Source organism: Grammomys surdaster, unplaced genomic scaffold (assembly GCF_004785775.1).
Source record: "Grammomys surdaster isolate TR1022 unplaced genomic scaffold, NIH_TR_1.0 125832, whole genome shotgun sequence".
Classification (NCBI taxonomy): Eukaryota; Metazoa; Chordata; class Mammalia; order Rodentia; family Muridae; genus Grammomys; species Grammomys surdaster.
In genome coordinates this window covers 1,546,235-1,558,454 of record NW_021620660.1, presented here as the reverse complement: position 1 = coordinate 1,558,454, position 12,220 = coordinate 1,546,235, and the positions used below count along the sequence as shown (strand labels likewise).

The 12,220-nt window shown below is 41.3% G+C and overlaps 1 protein-coding gene across 1 annotated transcript in view; it reads left to right on the top strand.

Moving 5' to 3' along the window:
- Positions 1-8,144, top strand: part of Herc3 (HECT and RLD domain containing E3 ubiquitin protein ligase 3) — a 93,964-nt gene extending 85,820 nt beyond the window's left edge. The window contains exons 23-25 of the mRNA XM_028789391.1: positions 4,145-4,328; positions 4,523-4,625; positions 6,445-8,144. Of these exons, the coding sequence (XP_028645224.1) occupies positions 4,145-4,328; positions 4,523-4,625; positions 6,445-6,653 (496 nt within the window). The 3' untranslated portion in view covers positions 6,654-8,144. The remainder of the gene's footprint in view (positions 1-4,144; positions 4,329-4,522; positions 4,626-6,444) is intronic.
- The last annotated feature ends 4,076 nt before the right edge of the window (positions 8,145-12,220 follow it).

The following is a 12,220-nucleotide window of genomic DNA, read 5'->3' as shown; positions in this document are numbered from 1 at the left end:
GTGTGATGTAGACCATGTCAGCATTTACGTAAATTGCTTCCTTTGCCCCTGAAACAATGTTACCAATAGAAAGCAAAATCTCTACCACTTACAACCCAGACCCTAGGCAAGTTATTTAGTCTATCTTTGCCTCAGTCTTTTAACCTTGGAGGCTAGGGCAATGGGAAACTGTCCCTCCACAGCCTTGGCTCCCACTTGGAATTGTTCCATGTTCACAGATCCTCTATTGCTCACTGTCAGGATGGTGCCTTCTGCAGCACTGAGATGCTGAGAAATTCTGTGAGTTTCTACTCCTGTCGTAGAGGAGTGACTGTTAACCTAAACCAACACTGGACTTTAGGCTTGAGGGAAGTGGGTGATCCTCCTGAAGCCAGTCCTGCTGGTTTCTTAGCACCAGGGTCCTCTGCTTTACCTGAAATGCAGCTTCAGAAGCGCCCTCACACTCCACACCTGGCCTGAGCTGCTGCTTCTCAACTTTTTTTTTCTGCAATCCCCTTCTATTTCTCTCTGCCTTTTAGAGGTTCTTTCACCACGTTTTCAATTCCCAGTACTCTTCCTCTGAAATACAGTCTTTGCTTTTGACCTACTGATTCATGGAGTCTCAAGATGGAGACTTCTAATCTGCTGTCTTCTAGAAGCCTAAGAGATATATTTGATTTAGCCATTTTGAAAGAAGTCATTGATACCTCATATATAATAAAACCTCATATATCCCTTCATGCTCGTTCATTTTTGTTCTCTCTTTTGTCTCTCTCTGTCTCTGTCTCTCTGTCTCTCTCTTTCTCTCTGTCTCTCTCTCTCTCTCTCTCTCTCTCTCTCTCTCTCTCTCTCTCTCTCTCTCTTTCCTCCTCTCTTTCCCCCTCTCCTCATCCCTCTCCCTCTCCTTCCCTCCTCCCTCTCATTTCATACTGAGGATTAAACATAGAGCCCTGAGACCTTACACGTTCTAGGCAAGCCCTCTCCTGGCCTCCATCCCAGTCTCTATCCTTTGCATAAAATACTGCCCATTTGATGTGTCATAACAAACATGTATATCAAGACAAAGACATTTTAGCATTATTGCTTTTATTTTAAATGATGAAACTATATGACATATATACATATCATATATGTAAATATTCCTACACAGTATGACAACAATAGCTCACATACTGTTTTAGACTGCTCTTGGTCTTAAGCACCTTTATAGATATTAACTGTTTTCTCCCAGATGAGAAGACTGAGAGAAAGATAGAATAAATAACTTGCTGGGGGGTGGAGTTGTGAGTGGTGGAACTCTTGCGTTTCATTGCTAACTTTGCTTTGAAGACAAAGGAAAGAAAGCAATGTGCATGAGTGCTGGCGTGATTTACTTCACACCAAGAAGCTTGGTTTGCCCTGAACATTCTTGAGACTCTGTTTATTTGGAGAAATGCAGATGTAGTTAATTCTCTGAAGCCAGTCTACTTGATGCTTTCTGTCGTATCCCTGCTCATTCTTTCGTTGGTGGGTCGTTGCTTTTGTTTCTCTGAATTCTCTTGTTAACAGGGATGTGCTGCAGCAGACATCCCACGTTCTTTGTCCTTTCCTCCAATGTCTCCAGATCTCTCTGAAAGTTCAAAAAAGGATCATAAGGCTCAGGAGGAAAGAAAAATCTATATTTTCAACATTTCCAGATATTGACAAATTCTCCCCTTAAGTATTTATGTCTCACTTCTTAGTTTATGCCCCTGTTTGTGAAAGATTACATAAACACATGGACATTAGTCTGACCACCTCCAAGATAGAGTTTTGATCCATAATGTGTAGCGACTTGCAGAAGAAAACTAACTCTACTATACACTGAGCCATGCAGGAGGCCGGCCCATTCCGTCAGCCTTTCTATTTTTCTCAGTAACTTCAATAAGAATCAGATCAAAATGGTCAGGATTTTAAACAGTTTGCACTCTTCCTTATGACCCAACTACCAGTTTTGCCAGAGAGAGAAAGAAAGAGAGAAAGAGAGAGAGAGAGAGAGAGAGAGAGAGAGAGAGAGAGAGAGAGAGACCCCCAGTGTGCACACCTCAGTACTAAGTACTTGCTTGGCATGTGCATCTGTCTGTTCAGCCAGCCACAGCTTCCATGTACCAGAGGCCTCCATCAGACTACTGTGAAATGGTCCCATTTTCTGCTGAGTTGCTTCCCCCCCATTCTTCTGACTGCTTTTGAGTCACAGGCAACTGTGACTGACTCTTTTATTATAGAATGCTTTGATTAAATAATCTTCATTTTTCTCATGTGGCTGATCTTCATTTATTTCTTCAGCAAGTATTCATAGTTTCTGTCAGGCCCTGATTTATCCTCCCCTGGCTCTCTGTGAAGTTCTAGTTTCCCAATGATGTTATCTCAGGTTTAAGCTTATGCTACTTAAATGGATGCAAATGGTAATTCACTGCTTTTTACATTTGCATTTGCCTAATTACTAGGAGATAGAATAGCTGTTAAGAGAATTGTTTCCTGAAGTGCCCTAAAGGATTTATAAGAAAGCAGATACAGCCAGGTGTGATGAGACAAATTTGTGATCCTACCACTAGAGACAAAAGATATCAGAAGATGGAAAGATCTCCTATGTTCATTGATCAGATTGGTAGGATTAACATGGTGAAAATGGCCATCTTACCAAAAGCAATCTACAGATTTAATACAATCCCCATCAAAATTCCAACATAGTTCATCACAGATCTTGGAAGAGCAGTTGTCAACTTCATATGGAAAAACAAAAGACACAGGATAGTGAAAACAATCCTGAACAATAAAAGAGCTTCTGACGGTATCACCATCCCTGACCTCATGCTGTCCTACAGAGCAACAGTGATAAAAACTGCACAGTATTAGTATAGAAACAGACAGTTTGATCAATGGAATCAAATTGAAGACCCGGAAATAAAACCATACACCTACAGACACTTGATTTCTGACAAAGAAGCCAAAACCATATAATGGTCAACAAATGGCACTGGTCTAACTGTATGTCTGCATGTAGAAAAATGCAAATAGATCCATATTTATTACTCTGCACAAAACTCTAGTCCAAATGAATCAAAGACCTCATTGTAAAACCAGATGCACTAAATCTAGTAGATCAGAAAATGAGAACTAGCCTTGAACTTGACAGTACAGGAGACAATTTCCTGAGCAAAATACCAATGGTTCAGGCACTAAGGTCAAGAATCAATAAGCAAGCATACCTTTTAAGAGGAGTAAAAAGGAGATTTGTGTTAGAACGGGCTAGGATGCAATGGTATATTTTGATTGAGCATGTTAATTAGGTGAACCTAAAAGGGCTTTTGATTGCTAGACTTTAATAATTTGATAGTTGGGCCTTTCTAGTCAGCCTCAAGAGGAGAAAGTGGCCAAATAAGGAAATAGACCTTGGTGACTAGCTTTAGAAATGTAATCTAACAGATTTTTTTTAGCAATGCAGAGGGGATGGGGGAGACGGACAAGACTTGCCAGACCTGGTCTGGCTGGAGTCCCTTCATTGACATTCTGAGTTTGACTCCCAGTATCAGGTAAAAACGCAAAGCATGATAGTACACACTTGTAACCCCAGTGGTAAAGGAGCTAGAAGGAGGTAGATTCACAGGGCTTGCGGGTCAGCCAACCTATTCTACTTGGTGAGTCCCAGGTAATGATAAAAACTGTGTCTCCAAAATCAAAGTGGATGACATCTGAGAAATGATACCAGGGATTGTCTTCTGACTTCTACATGCACACACATATACATTAAAAACAAAGGAAATACACAAAGATATAAATAACAGATGGCTTTAGTTTCTGAAAACAGAGCAACTAACCTGCAACTAAAACCTTGGGCATTTTTTAAAGGGTATTTTTTTTTTCTTAAACTCTAAGGAAGACCTTAAAGAGATGGCAACTGGGGTAGCTCAGGCAAAATCAGTAGTTTGGTTTTATACACTTGCCTCCACTCCTGCAGATGCTTGCTTTAGGTGTACAGTAGAATTCTAGGGTTAGATGCTGGGGAGGAGAGTCCCTGACACTACAGCATGCAGGATACCTGAGGAAAGGCCATTTTCATCACTTTCGACCTAAATGTAGAAAGGGAGCTTCATAAAACCTATGGGCTTTGATGCCATATATGCTTATTTCTCTGGACCTCCCACAGGAAAGAATTTGTGGATGCTTATGTGAATTATATCTTCCAAATTTCGGTTCATGAGTGGTACACAGCTTTCTCCAGTGGCTTCCTAAAGGTGTGTGGTGGCAAAGTCCTCGAGCTCTTCCAGCCTGCAGAACTGAGGGCCATGATGGTGGGGAACAGCAACTACAACTGGGAAGAGCTGGAAGAGGTAAGCTCTGAGAAACTGTGTTCGAAGCCGGGTGGGTGTGCAGCTGGGCAGATGTGCGGAAGACCTGGTCTCCATGTGCTTTGCCCTTGAGTCGTTGCTGCCTCCCAGTGACTTCTGTTGAAAATGCAAGTGATATCCAGTGTGTGCTGTAATGTTTCTCTAAGATTCATTCCCCTGCCCCCTGTTTTGGACAGACTGCTGTCTACAAGGGTGATTATTCAAGCACACATCCCACTGTGAAACTATTCTGGGAAACATTCCATGAGTTCCCATTAGAGAAGAAGAAGAAGTTTCTCTGTAAGTATTTATCACATCGGTGGGTTGTTCATATTTTCGTGTGACGTTGTGTAGGGTGAAGCGATTCACAGGTAAAGGTTAACTTCTAAGTGGCTAAAGATAGTAAGAAAAATTAATTTCAATATATTTATAATATATTAATTAAAATGCACCGGAAGCTGTTAGTACACATGAGAAACAAGAAGATAAAATCAAGTAAAGAGTCATTTCATCAATCTTCATGTTAAGAATAACAGTCACTTTAGCTGGAAACAGTAGTTCATGCTTATAGTCTCAGCTACTTGGAAGGTTAAGACAGGAGGAGTGCTTGTACCCAAGAGTTTAAGATCAGTCTGAGCAACATAGTGATACCCTGTCCCCCTCAAATCTAAAAGGATTGATCTGGAAAGATTCTAGATGAAACTGGGTAAGATTTGACTTATGAAAGCTTTGTTGTGATAGGCTCCTCTTAACGTGCAGTTTGCCTGTTCACAGTATGAAACCGAAGGGGTGTTAGTATGTCCAGAGTTGTGAAACTCTCGAAAGATTGGAGTATGTTCACCTCCCAGAAAGAAACTCCATGCACATCAGCATCACTCCTCATTGCTTCTCTTCACCCAACCCAGTCTCAAGTTTGTCCATGATAGACATTTCTTGCAAACAGAATCATCTAGCATGTAGTCCTTTGGAACCGGCTGGATGACATTTGATTAGGGCAATAGCTTTAGAGAGTAAAGTGAAGTGAATTCCCACGATCAAATCCAGCCTTTTAGAAATGGTTGGATCTTCTATCTCCAGCTGTGTAATCAGCCCCATAAATTAGCTGTGAGTAGAATAGAATTTTATCTGCATGAAACAAAAAAAGCAACTTCTTTGCTAAGAGTGAGCAGACATTAATACTGACTAATTCTCTTACTTATGTGGAACAAGGATGAGAAAAAAACTAGGATCTCCCCCTAGAGCCCCTCTGCCCATGTACATAAGCTATTGAGAAGCAGTGTCGTGGGAGGTGATGAAGGGCTGGGCGGCCAAGTGGATGGGAAAAGCTGTTACTTTCAGGTGAAGCCTTCCTACTGGTCCTGGGCGTTTCCTTAGAAAAAGGCATCTCTAGTTTGAGAACGTTGGATTTCAGGAATTTGTTATCTGTTATTGTTGCTGTGTTATTAATTCTGGAAGGTTGGCAAGAATGGTGGTATGTTTATATGCCTTAGGCAATGGAGGGTTATTTGAAGTGACTGATGAGGGCTGGCACAAAGTACAGCGGCAGAGTGCTTGCCTAGCACCCAAAAGAACCTGCATGCAACCCCCCCAATCCCCTCACCCTCCTCAAAATAAATAAATAAATAAAATAAAGAAGTAGATAATGAGTTTATTCCAGTAATTTCTGGCAGTTCAACAGTGGGAGCAAAAACAAACAGAACAGAAACAGCAGCCAAAAGCATTGTGCAGCTGCTTCGGTCTATGCTGTGCAGGGGAGTTTCGGTCAAGTAACAATGTACCACACTAGTGAACTGCCTAAAGAACAGATAGGTCAAGTCCTCTGGTTTTTGAAAGGAGGGAAATGAGTATGTAGATTCCTAAGAGGAAAGAGTTTTCAGACACCTGAGAAAAGAGATCTTGAGGTCACAGGGATTGAGTTCTCTGCTGGCTGTCTTTTCCTAGGTCAGTAATTTCTTTCCTCTTTGATTTTGGGAAGGTCTGTGAGGACATGCGTTCTATAGAGGCTCTAAGACATGTCTGGTACATATATGTTGGTACCTAAAGAGCATTGTCGTTCCATGGAAGCCTTTCTCTGTTGCTTAGAAGACTGTATACCATTGATGCTATTTCTTCCCCTCAGTGTTCCTGACAGGCAGTGACCGGATTCCCATCTATGGCATGGCCAGTCTGCAGATCGTCATCCAGTCCACAGCCACCGGGGAGGAGTACTTACCTGTGGCCCATACCTGCTACAACCTTCTTGACCTCCCTAAATACAGCAGCAAAGAGATCATGAAGGCGCGACTCACCCAGGCCCTCGACAACTATGAGGGTTTTAGCTTGGCCTAAGGCACTCCAACTTACCCAAGACATCCATCCCTTCCTTCTTCTGTAGCCACATTGAGGCTGATATAAAATATCATGGGAAGTGATTTCTATTTTTTTATTGTTTAAGTGGTTTGAGACTTTTGAATCCTAAACCTTAGTCGAGGTGTTTCTGGGGTTCAATCGTAAATAGTCTTTTTGAAAAATCAGTGGTTGCGGATGAGCCAAAAAATTGGCTTTAGTATGGAAAGTGGATTCAATTTTGTTTTGTTTTGTTTTAAACCAAGGTACCTGTTGTTGTTCCTTCATCTGTGAATGTGTTGCAATCTGCTCGATTTAATGGCAGTAGGTTTTTAGCTTTTGTTTCCCAGATGTCTCGCAGCCCCAGTGTTTCTTCACCATGCTTCGCCGCTCTCTTCCTGGCTTCTCAGTCCCCTACAGGGATGACTTGATGGATATGTCCCTTCTTGCCCTCCATGCAGAGCATTTCCTTTCTCCTCAGCACTGGAAATGCATGGCTTGTTGCAGCCCACCCTAGCCCATAGACGGAACAGGCTTCTTTAGAACTCTCAATTCCAGGAAGCTGAGCTTTATCCTAGCTCACACGTCTTTATGGGAACCTTCATGAACATGCCCTGCTTAAAGGAAGTAGGGCATAACTGCCTAATGCCTGGGCCTCCTGAAACACACACACGCACACCAGCGGCAGGTTACAGGGGGGCTGCATGTGTCTTGTTAGCCATGAGCCCTGGATTCACAGTGAACTGGTAGATGCCCTTCATCATACTTTTGAAATGCAAGTTGCATTTTTTCATTTCCATATTGCCTAAGAACAGTACAATTAATAAAGGTTCCCCCTTCTTTATTACTTTATATTCACTGTTCTCTCTTCCTTCCCTTCCTCCTCGTGTTCCCCACTCCTCCCTTCCTCTTGCTCTCTTTCTCTTCCTCGTCTTCGCTGCTTGAATCTGTTCCCCTCTTCCTTGTGCTAGTGGATGCATGCTGGTTTCCTTTTATTTTAAATTTTGTAAGGTTTTTGTAAACCTCTGTCTCTAACTGTGAAGATATGAAGATGCTCTTTATAATAGAGTTTTTGTTCATCACATGTGAAATGTGCATTTACAGTGATATTTCAGCAGGGGGATTATGTTAAGTCAAAGACGTGTGTCTCAAAAGTGACATGTTTAACTGTTCCTCATTGTATAAGAAAATTCTACATGGTCAAAGAGTTCATGTAATTCTAATTTTAAATCTGTAGTAGATAGAGAACGTATTTATTGACCTAAACTGAAGTACTTATAGATTGTGATGCAGCGCTGAGTCTTGATGAAGGAATGTAGATTTTGTTTTTCCTTTTTTTGTTTTTAAAAGTAACTCCAATTGCTAAATTGTTTGTTCTTCTGTCCTCATAAATATAACATTTAAAAAAGATACACAATTATATGAAATGTTTATTTTCTATGTGTCTGCATATAGTTCAATATTATCCAATAAATTTGGTGTTTTAACTTAAAACAATTTGTACTGTTATTGTGAAATGGACACTATGCTTTCCATGGGAGCATTAAGCCATATAGCCAAAGAATCAAAGGATTTCTGCCCAAGGGCAAAAGAGCCCAATGCTCTACAAGTGGGTAGGAGAGCGATGGGAAAGAATGGGAAGAATGGGAATGGTGAAGGGTGTTCATGTTCAAAAAGCGCAGGAGGGGAATCAGCAAAGGTTCAAACATGGGGAATGACACAGGGATGAGTCTAGAAGAGTTCAGAAGGGAAATCAGAAGAAAGAGAGTAACGACCAATATAGCAGAGCCGGAAGGCGGACCTCAGGGCCCAGAGTCAGAAGGAGGACCTCAGGGCCCAGAGTCAGAAGGAGGACCTCAGGGCTGGGAGTCAGACTTTTTCGAGTGGCTCCTCAGGATGTGTTCGAGAGTTCAGAAATGGAGAGATAAGACATGAACTTGAAGTATGTGGGTGATGTGATTTGTAGGCATTAGAATGGGAAGGACAGAAGCAGAGAGGGGCTCGTAGCATTGAGGGAGGCAGATAGTGCAGATGGAAAAGAATATTTGAATGGTAGAGAAGGGGAGGGAGGAAGGAGAGACACTGAAGTGAGTCAGAACCAGTCATCTCATGCTAATTAGTATTAGCCCATGTACAAAATCTATGTGTGGAGCCCAGCAAGAAAGTATGATCAATAAATTTGTGACATTAGTACGATGTATTGTTTTGACAGAGTTAATAGCTTAATGAGACAGCTCAGTGGGTAAAAGCACTTGTCACCATGTCAAGTGTGACTCGATCCCAGGACCTACCTGGTGGAAGGAGAGAACCGAGCCCTGGAAGTTGTCCTTTGACCTATGTGTGCCATGGCATGCACATGCGTGTACACACACACACACAAATAAATATATGTAATAAAAAACCTAAACGTAAGTAGAAGGGGGAGCAGTAGCTTCTTAATGCTAATATCCATTCAATAAACATTAACTTATGTAGGCGTTGAAAGTTTAAGGGAAATAAATTTGGAACACAAATAAGTTGTTTCAATTTTTTATTGTAAAATTTATTCCTTCGGTATTTTTTGTGTGATAATTTTTAATTTTTCTAATTTTAGGTCGTTCCATTCATCTAAGGAACATTTTTTTCCCTAATAAGCATCTATGTCACAAGCTGTAAGACTTTTATATGTGAACATTCAGGTTTTCACATTTCCAAAGCTGATAAAAGTAGATTGAGATTGTTATCCTTGTAAACAATAACTCTACAACATTACAGCTGGAAGCTAGGCGTGGGAGACAGGGGAGAAGTACAAAGGATCAGGAAATTGAACAGAGGCATGTAGCAGTGGGGGATGGGGAACTAGGGGTAGCCAACAGAAAGTCACAGATGCCAGGAAAGCAAGAGGCTCCTAGAACACAACTGGGATGACATTAGCTGAAATACCCAACAAAAGGGAGATAGAACCTGTAGAAACCATATCCAGAGGTTAGCCACGGATGGGACCACCCACTGTGGAGCAGAGACTAAAGGAAAGACCATGCAGAGACTGCCCTACCTGGGGATCCATCCCTTATGCAGCCACCAAACCCAGACACTATTGTTGATGACAAGAAGTACTTGCTGACAGGAGCCTGATATAGCTGTCCCCTGAGAGATTCTGCCAGAGACTGGCCAACACAGATATGGATGCTTCTAGCCAGCCATTGGACTGAGCATGGAGACCCTAGTGAAGGAGTTAGGGGAAGGACTGAAGGAGCTGAAGAGATTTGCAATCTCATAGGAAGAACAACAGTATCAACTAATCAGATCCCCCAAGCTCCCAAGGACTAAACCACCAACCAAAAAGTACATATGGAGGGACCCATGGCTCCAGCTGCATATGTAGCATAGGATGGCCTTATCTGGCATCAATGGGAGTGGATGTATTTGGTCCTGTAAAGGCTTGGTGCCCCAGCGTAGGGGAATGCTAGGGTGGTGAGGTGGGAGTGGGAGGATGGGGTAGGGAGCATCCTCATAGAAGCAGGAGGAAGGGGGATGCGGTAGGGAGTTAGGGGAGGGGGCAGGAAAGGGGATAGCATTTAAAATGTACATAAGTAAAACAATAAAAAATTTAAAAGAAACATGGCTTTCATATTAGTAGCTCATAGCTTAAGTAACTAAAGAGGATAGTTCAGAAAATTGTTTTTGAAACCTTTTGGAGGTGGACTTTTAATCGTTTTACCTTTAAAAAGAAAATAATAACAAAATCTGTATCCAGGGACAATGCCCCACACATACTGTTTCTTCAGTAGAGGTCACTCTTTTAGAGTACCTTACTAGGTAAAGGAAGCAATCTGATTTCTCACACGGACTCCTTCAGAGGCCTCCTAAGGCACAGCCTAGCTCACACGTGCTTGGTTTCATCTCAGGTGGCTTTTGTTTGGTTTTACATTGGATATGGCTATCAGTTCTTTGAGAACTTCATACACCACATTTTTTGATAGCCTTCCCAAATCTACTCCCTTTTCCCTACCCACTTATTTCTCCATTCTCTTTGTTTTAAAGCTGTGGAGGGCAATTTGTTTTGCCCAGATACTCTTGGATGCACTGGCTCGTTAAATGATACCAACTTTAAAAGTATTTGACTTTTCCTATCAAAGCAGCTATCAAATGCCAATGGTTCCTCGGCTAGGGGCGGGAATGTTGTCCGCCTCCCTACTCTACAACATCGTCTTTCAGCACTTTCAAAGACTGATGGCACGGTACTGATTAGGAGTTGTTTTAGAAGTATCTGTTTATCAGAATAATAGTAGTAAGTTCTAACCTAGGCCCTATAACTTAACTAGTCACAGGGTTTTGGCCCCATCTGCAATGCTGAGTAAGGAGTGAGCTTATTTCCAATCGGAAGTTCGTCATTCACATAGCCTTCATAGCACTGTTGGACTAGTGGGCAGATCTTGCAAGAACAGTCATTATTGCAGCTTTCAGGGTTCACAGCTGGGTGACAGTGATGGTTATGTTTCTTTTCCAAGAGCTTGCATCGTCCTTCAGCACTTTCAAAGCTGACGACTAGGAATGACACTTTAGGATGAAACATCTTAACTTGTCCATGTTCTATAACTCAAATAGATGATGTCTTACTACTAGGATCTTAATAGCAAAAAGTTCTAGAGGGTAGCCAAGAAATTCAGCAATCGCCTGTTAAGTTTTTTTTTTTGGGGGGGGGGGTAAAGGGATTCCACTGGCTAACAACTCAAAAAGAGGTAGCTGATTCATGGTTCTGGGAATTTTATTTGTGGTGTTGTCCCCTGCTATAGGGTAACTGCATTTATTGTCTCTCTCCCCAGGACCTCTAATTAGTTTCCTAACATCTATGTGTATTCCAAAATCAAGTACACAAAGATTTAAAGCTAACATAGAAGAGGAAATGTCATGTTTGTTTTTCTAGGTCCAGGTTACCTTAGAAGGATTGCCTCTGCCTCCATCATTAAGTTATTTATAAATTACATTATTTATTTATAAATTTATAAAATTATTTATTTATATTTATTATATAATATACAGTATGCAATTATATATTTATTGTTATATAATAAATTTGTAACTAATATAAATTTATAAATGATCATTTATAAGTTATATACTTTTTATATTTTGAAACAAAGTTTCTCTGTGTAGTCCTGGCTATCCTGGAATTCCCTTCTTAGTCTGAGCTGGCCTCCAACTCACAGCTCCTGCCTCCTAAATGCTAGGATTGAAGGCATGCAACAGCACCGCCCAGCTGGCTCATCCATTTACCTGCAAATTTCATTACTTCCTTTATCTTAAAAGCTGACTATTACTCTATTGTATAAGTTGTATCACATTTTCACTATCCATTCTCCAGTTGGTGGACAGCTAGGCTGATTCCATATCATGCCTAGTGTATGAAAAAAGCAGCAATGAATGTGAATGAGCAAGTATCTTTATGGTAAGATGCAGAGTCCTTCAGGTATATACCTAAGAGTAGTATAGCTGGATTAAATGGTAGATCTATGGTATTCTCTGTCTCTCTCCATCTTCTGCCTCTCTCTCTCTCTCTCTCTCTCTCTCTCTCTCTCTCTCTCTCTCTC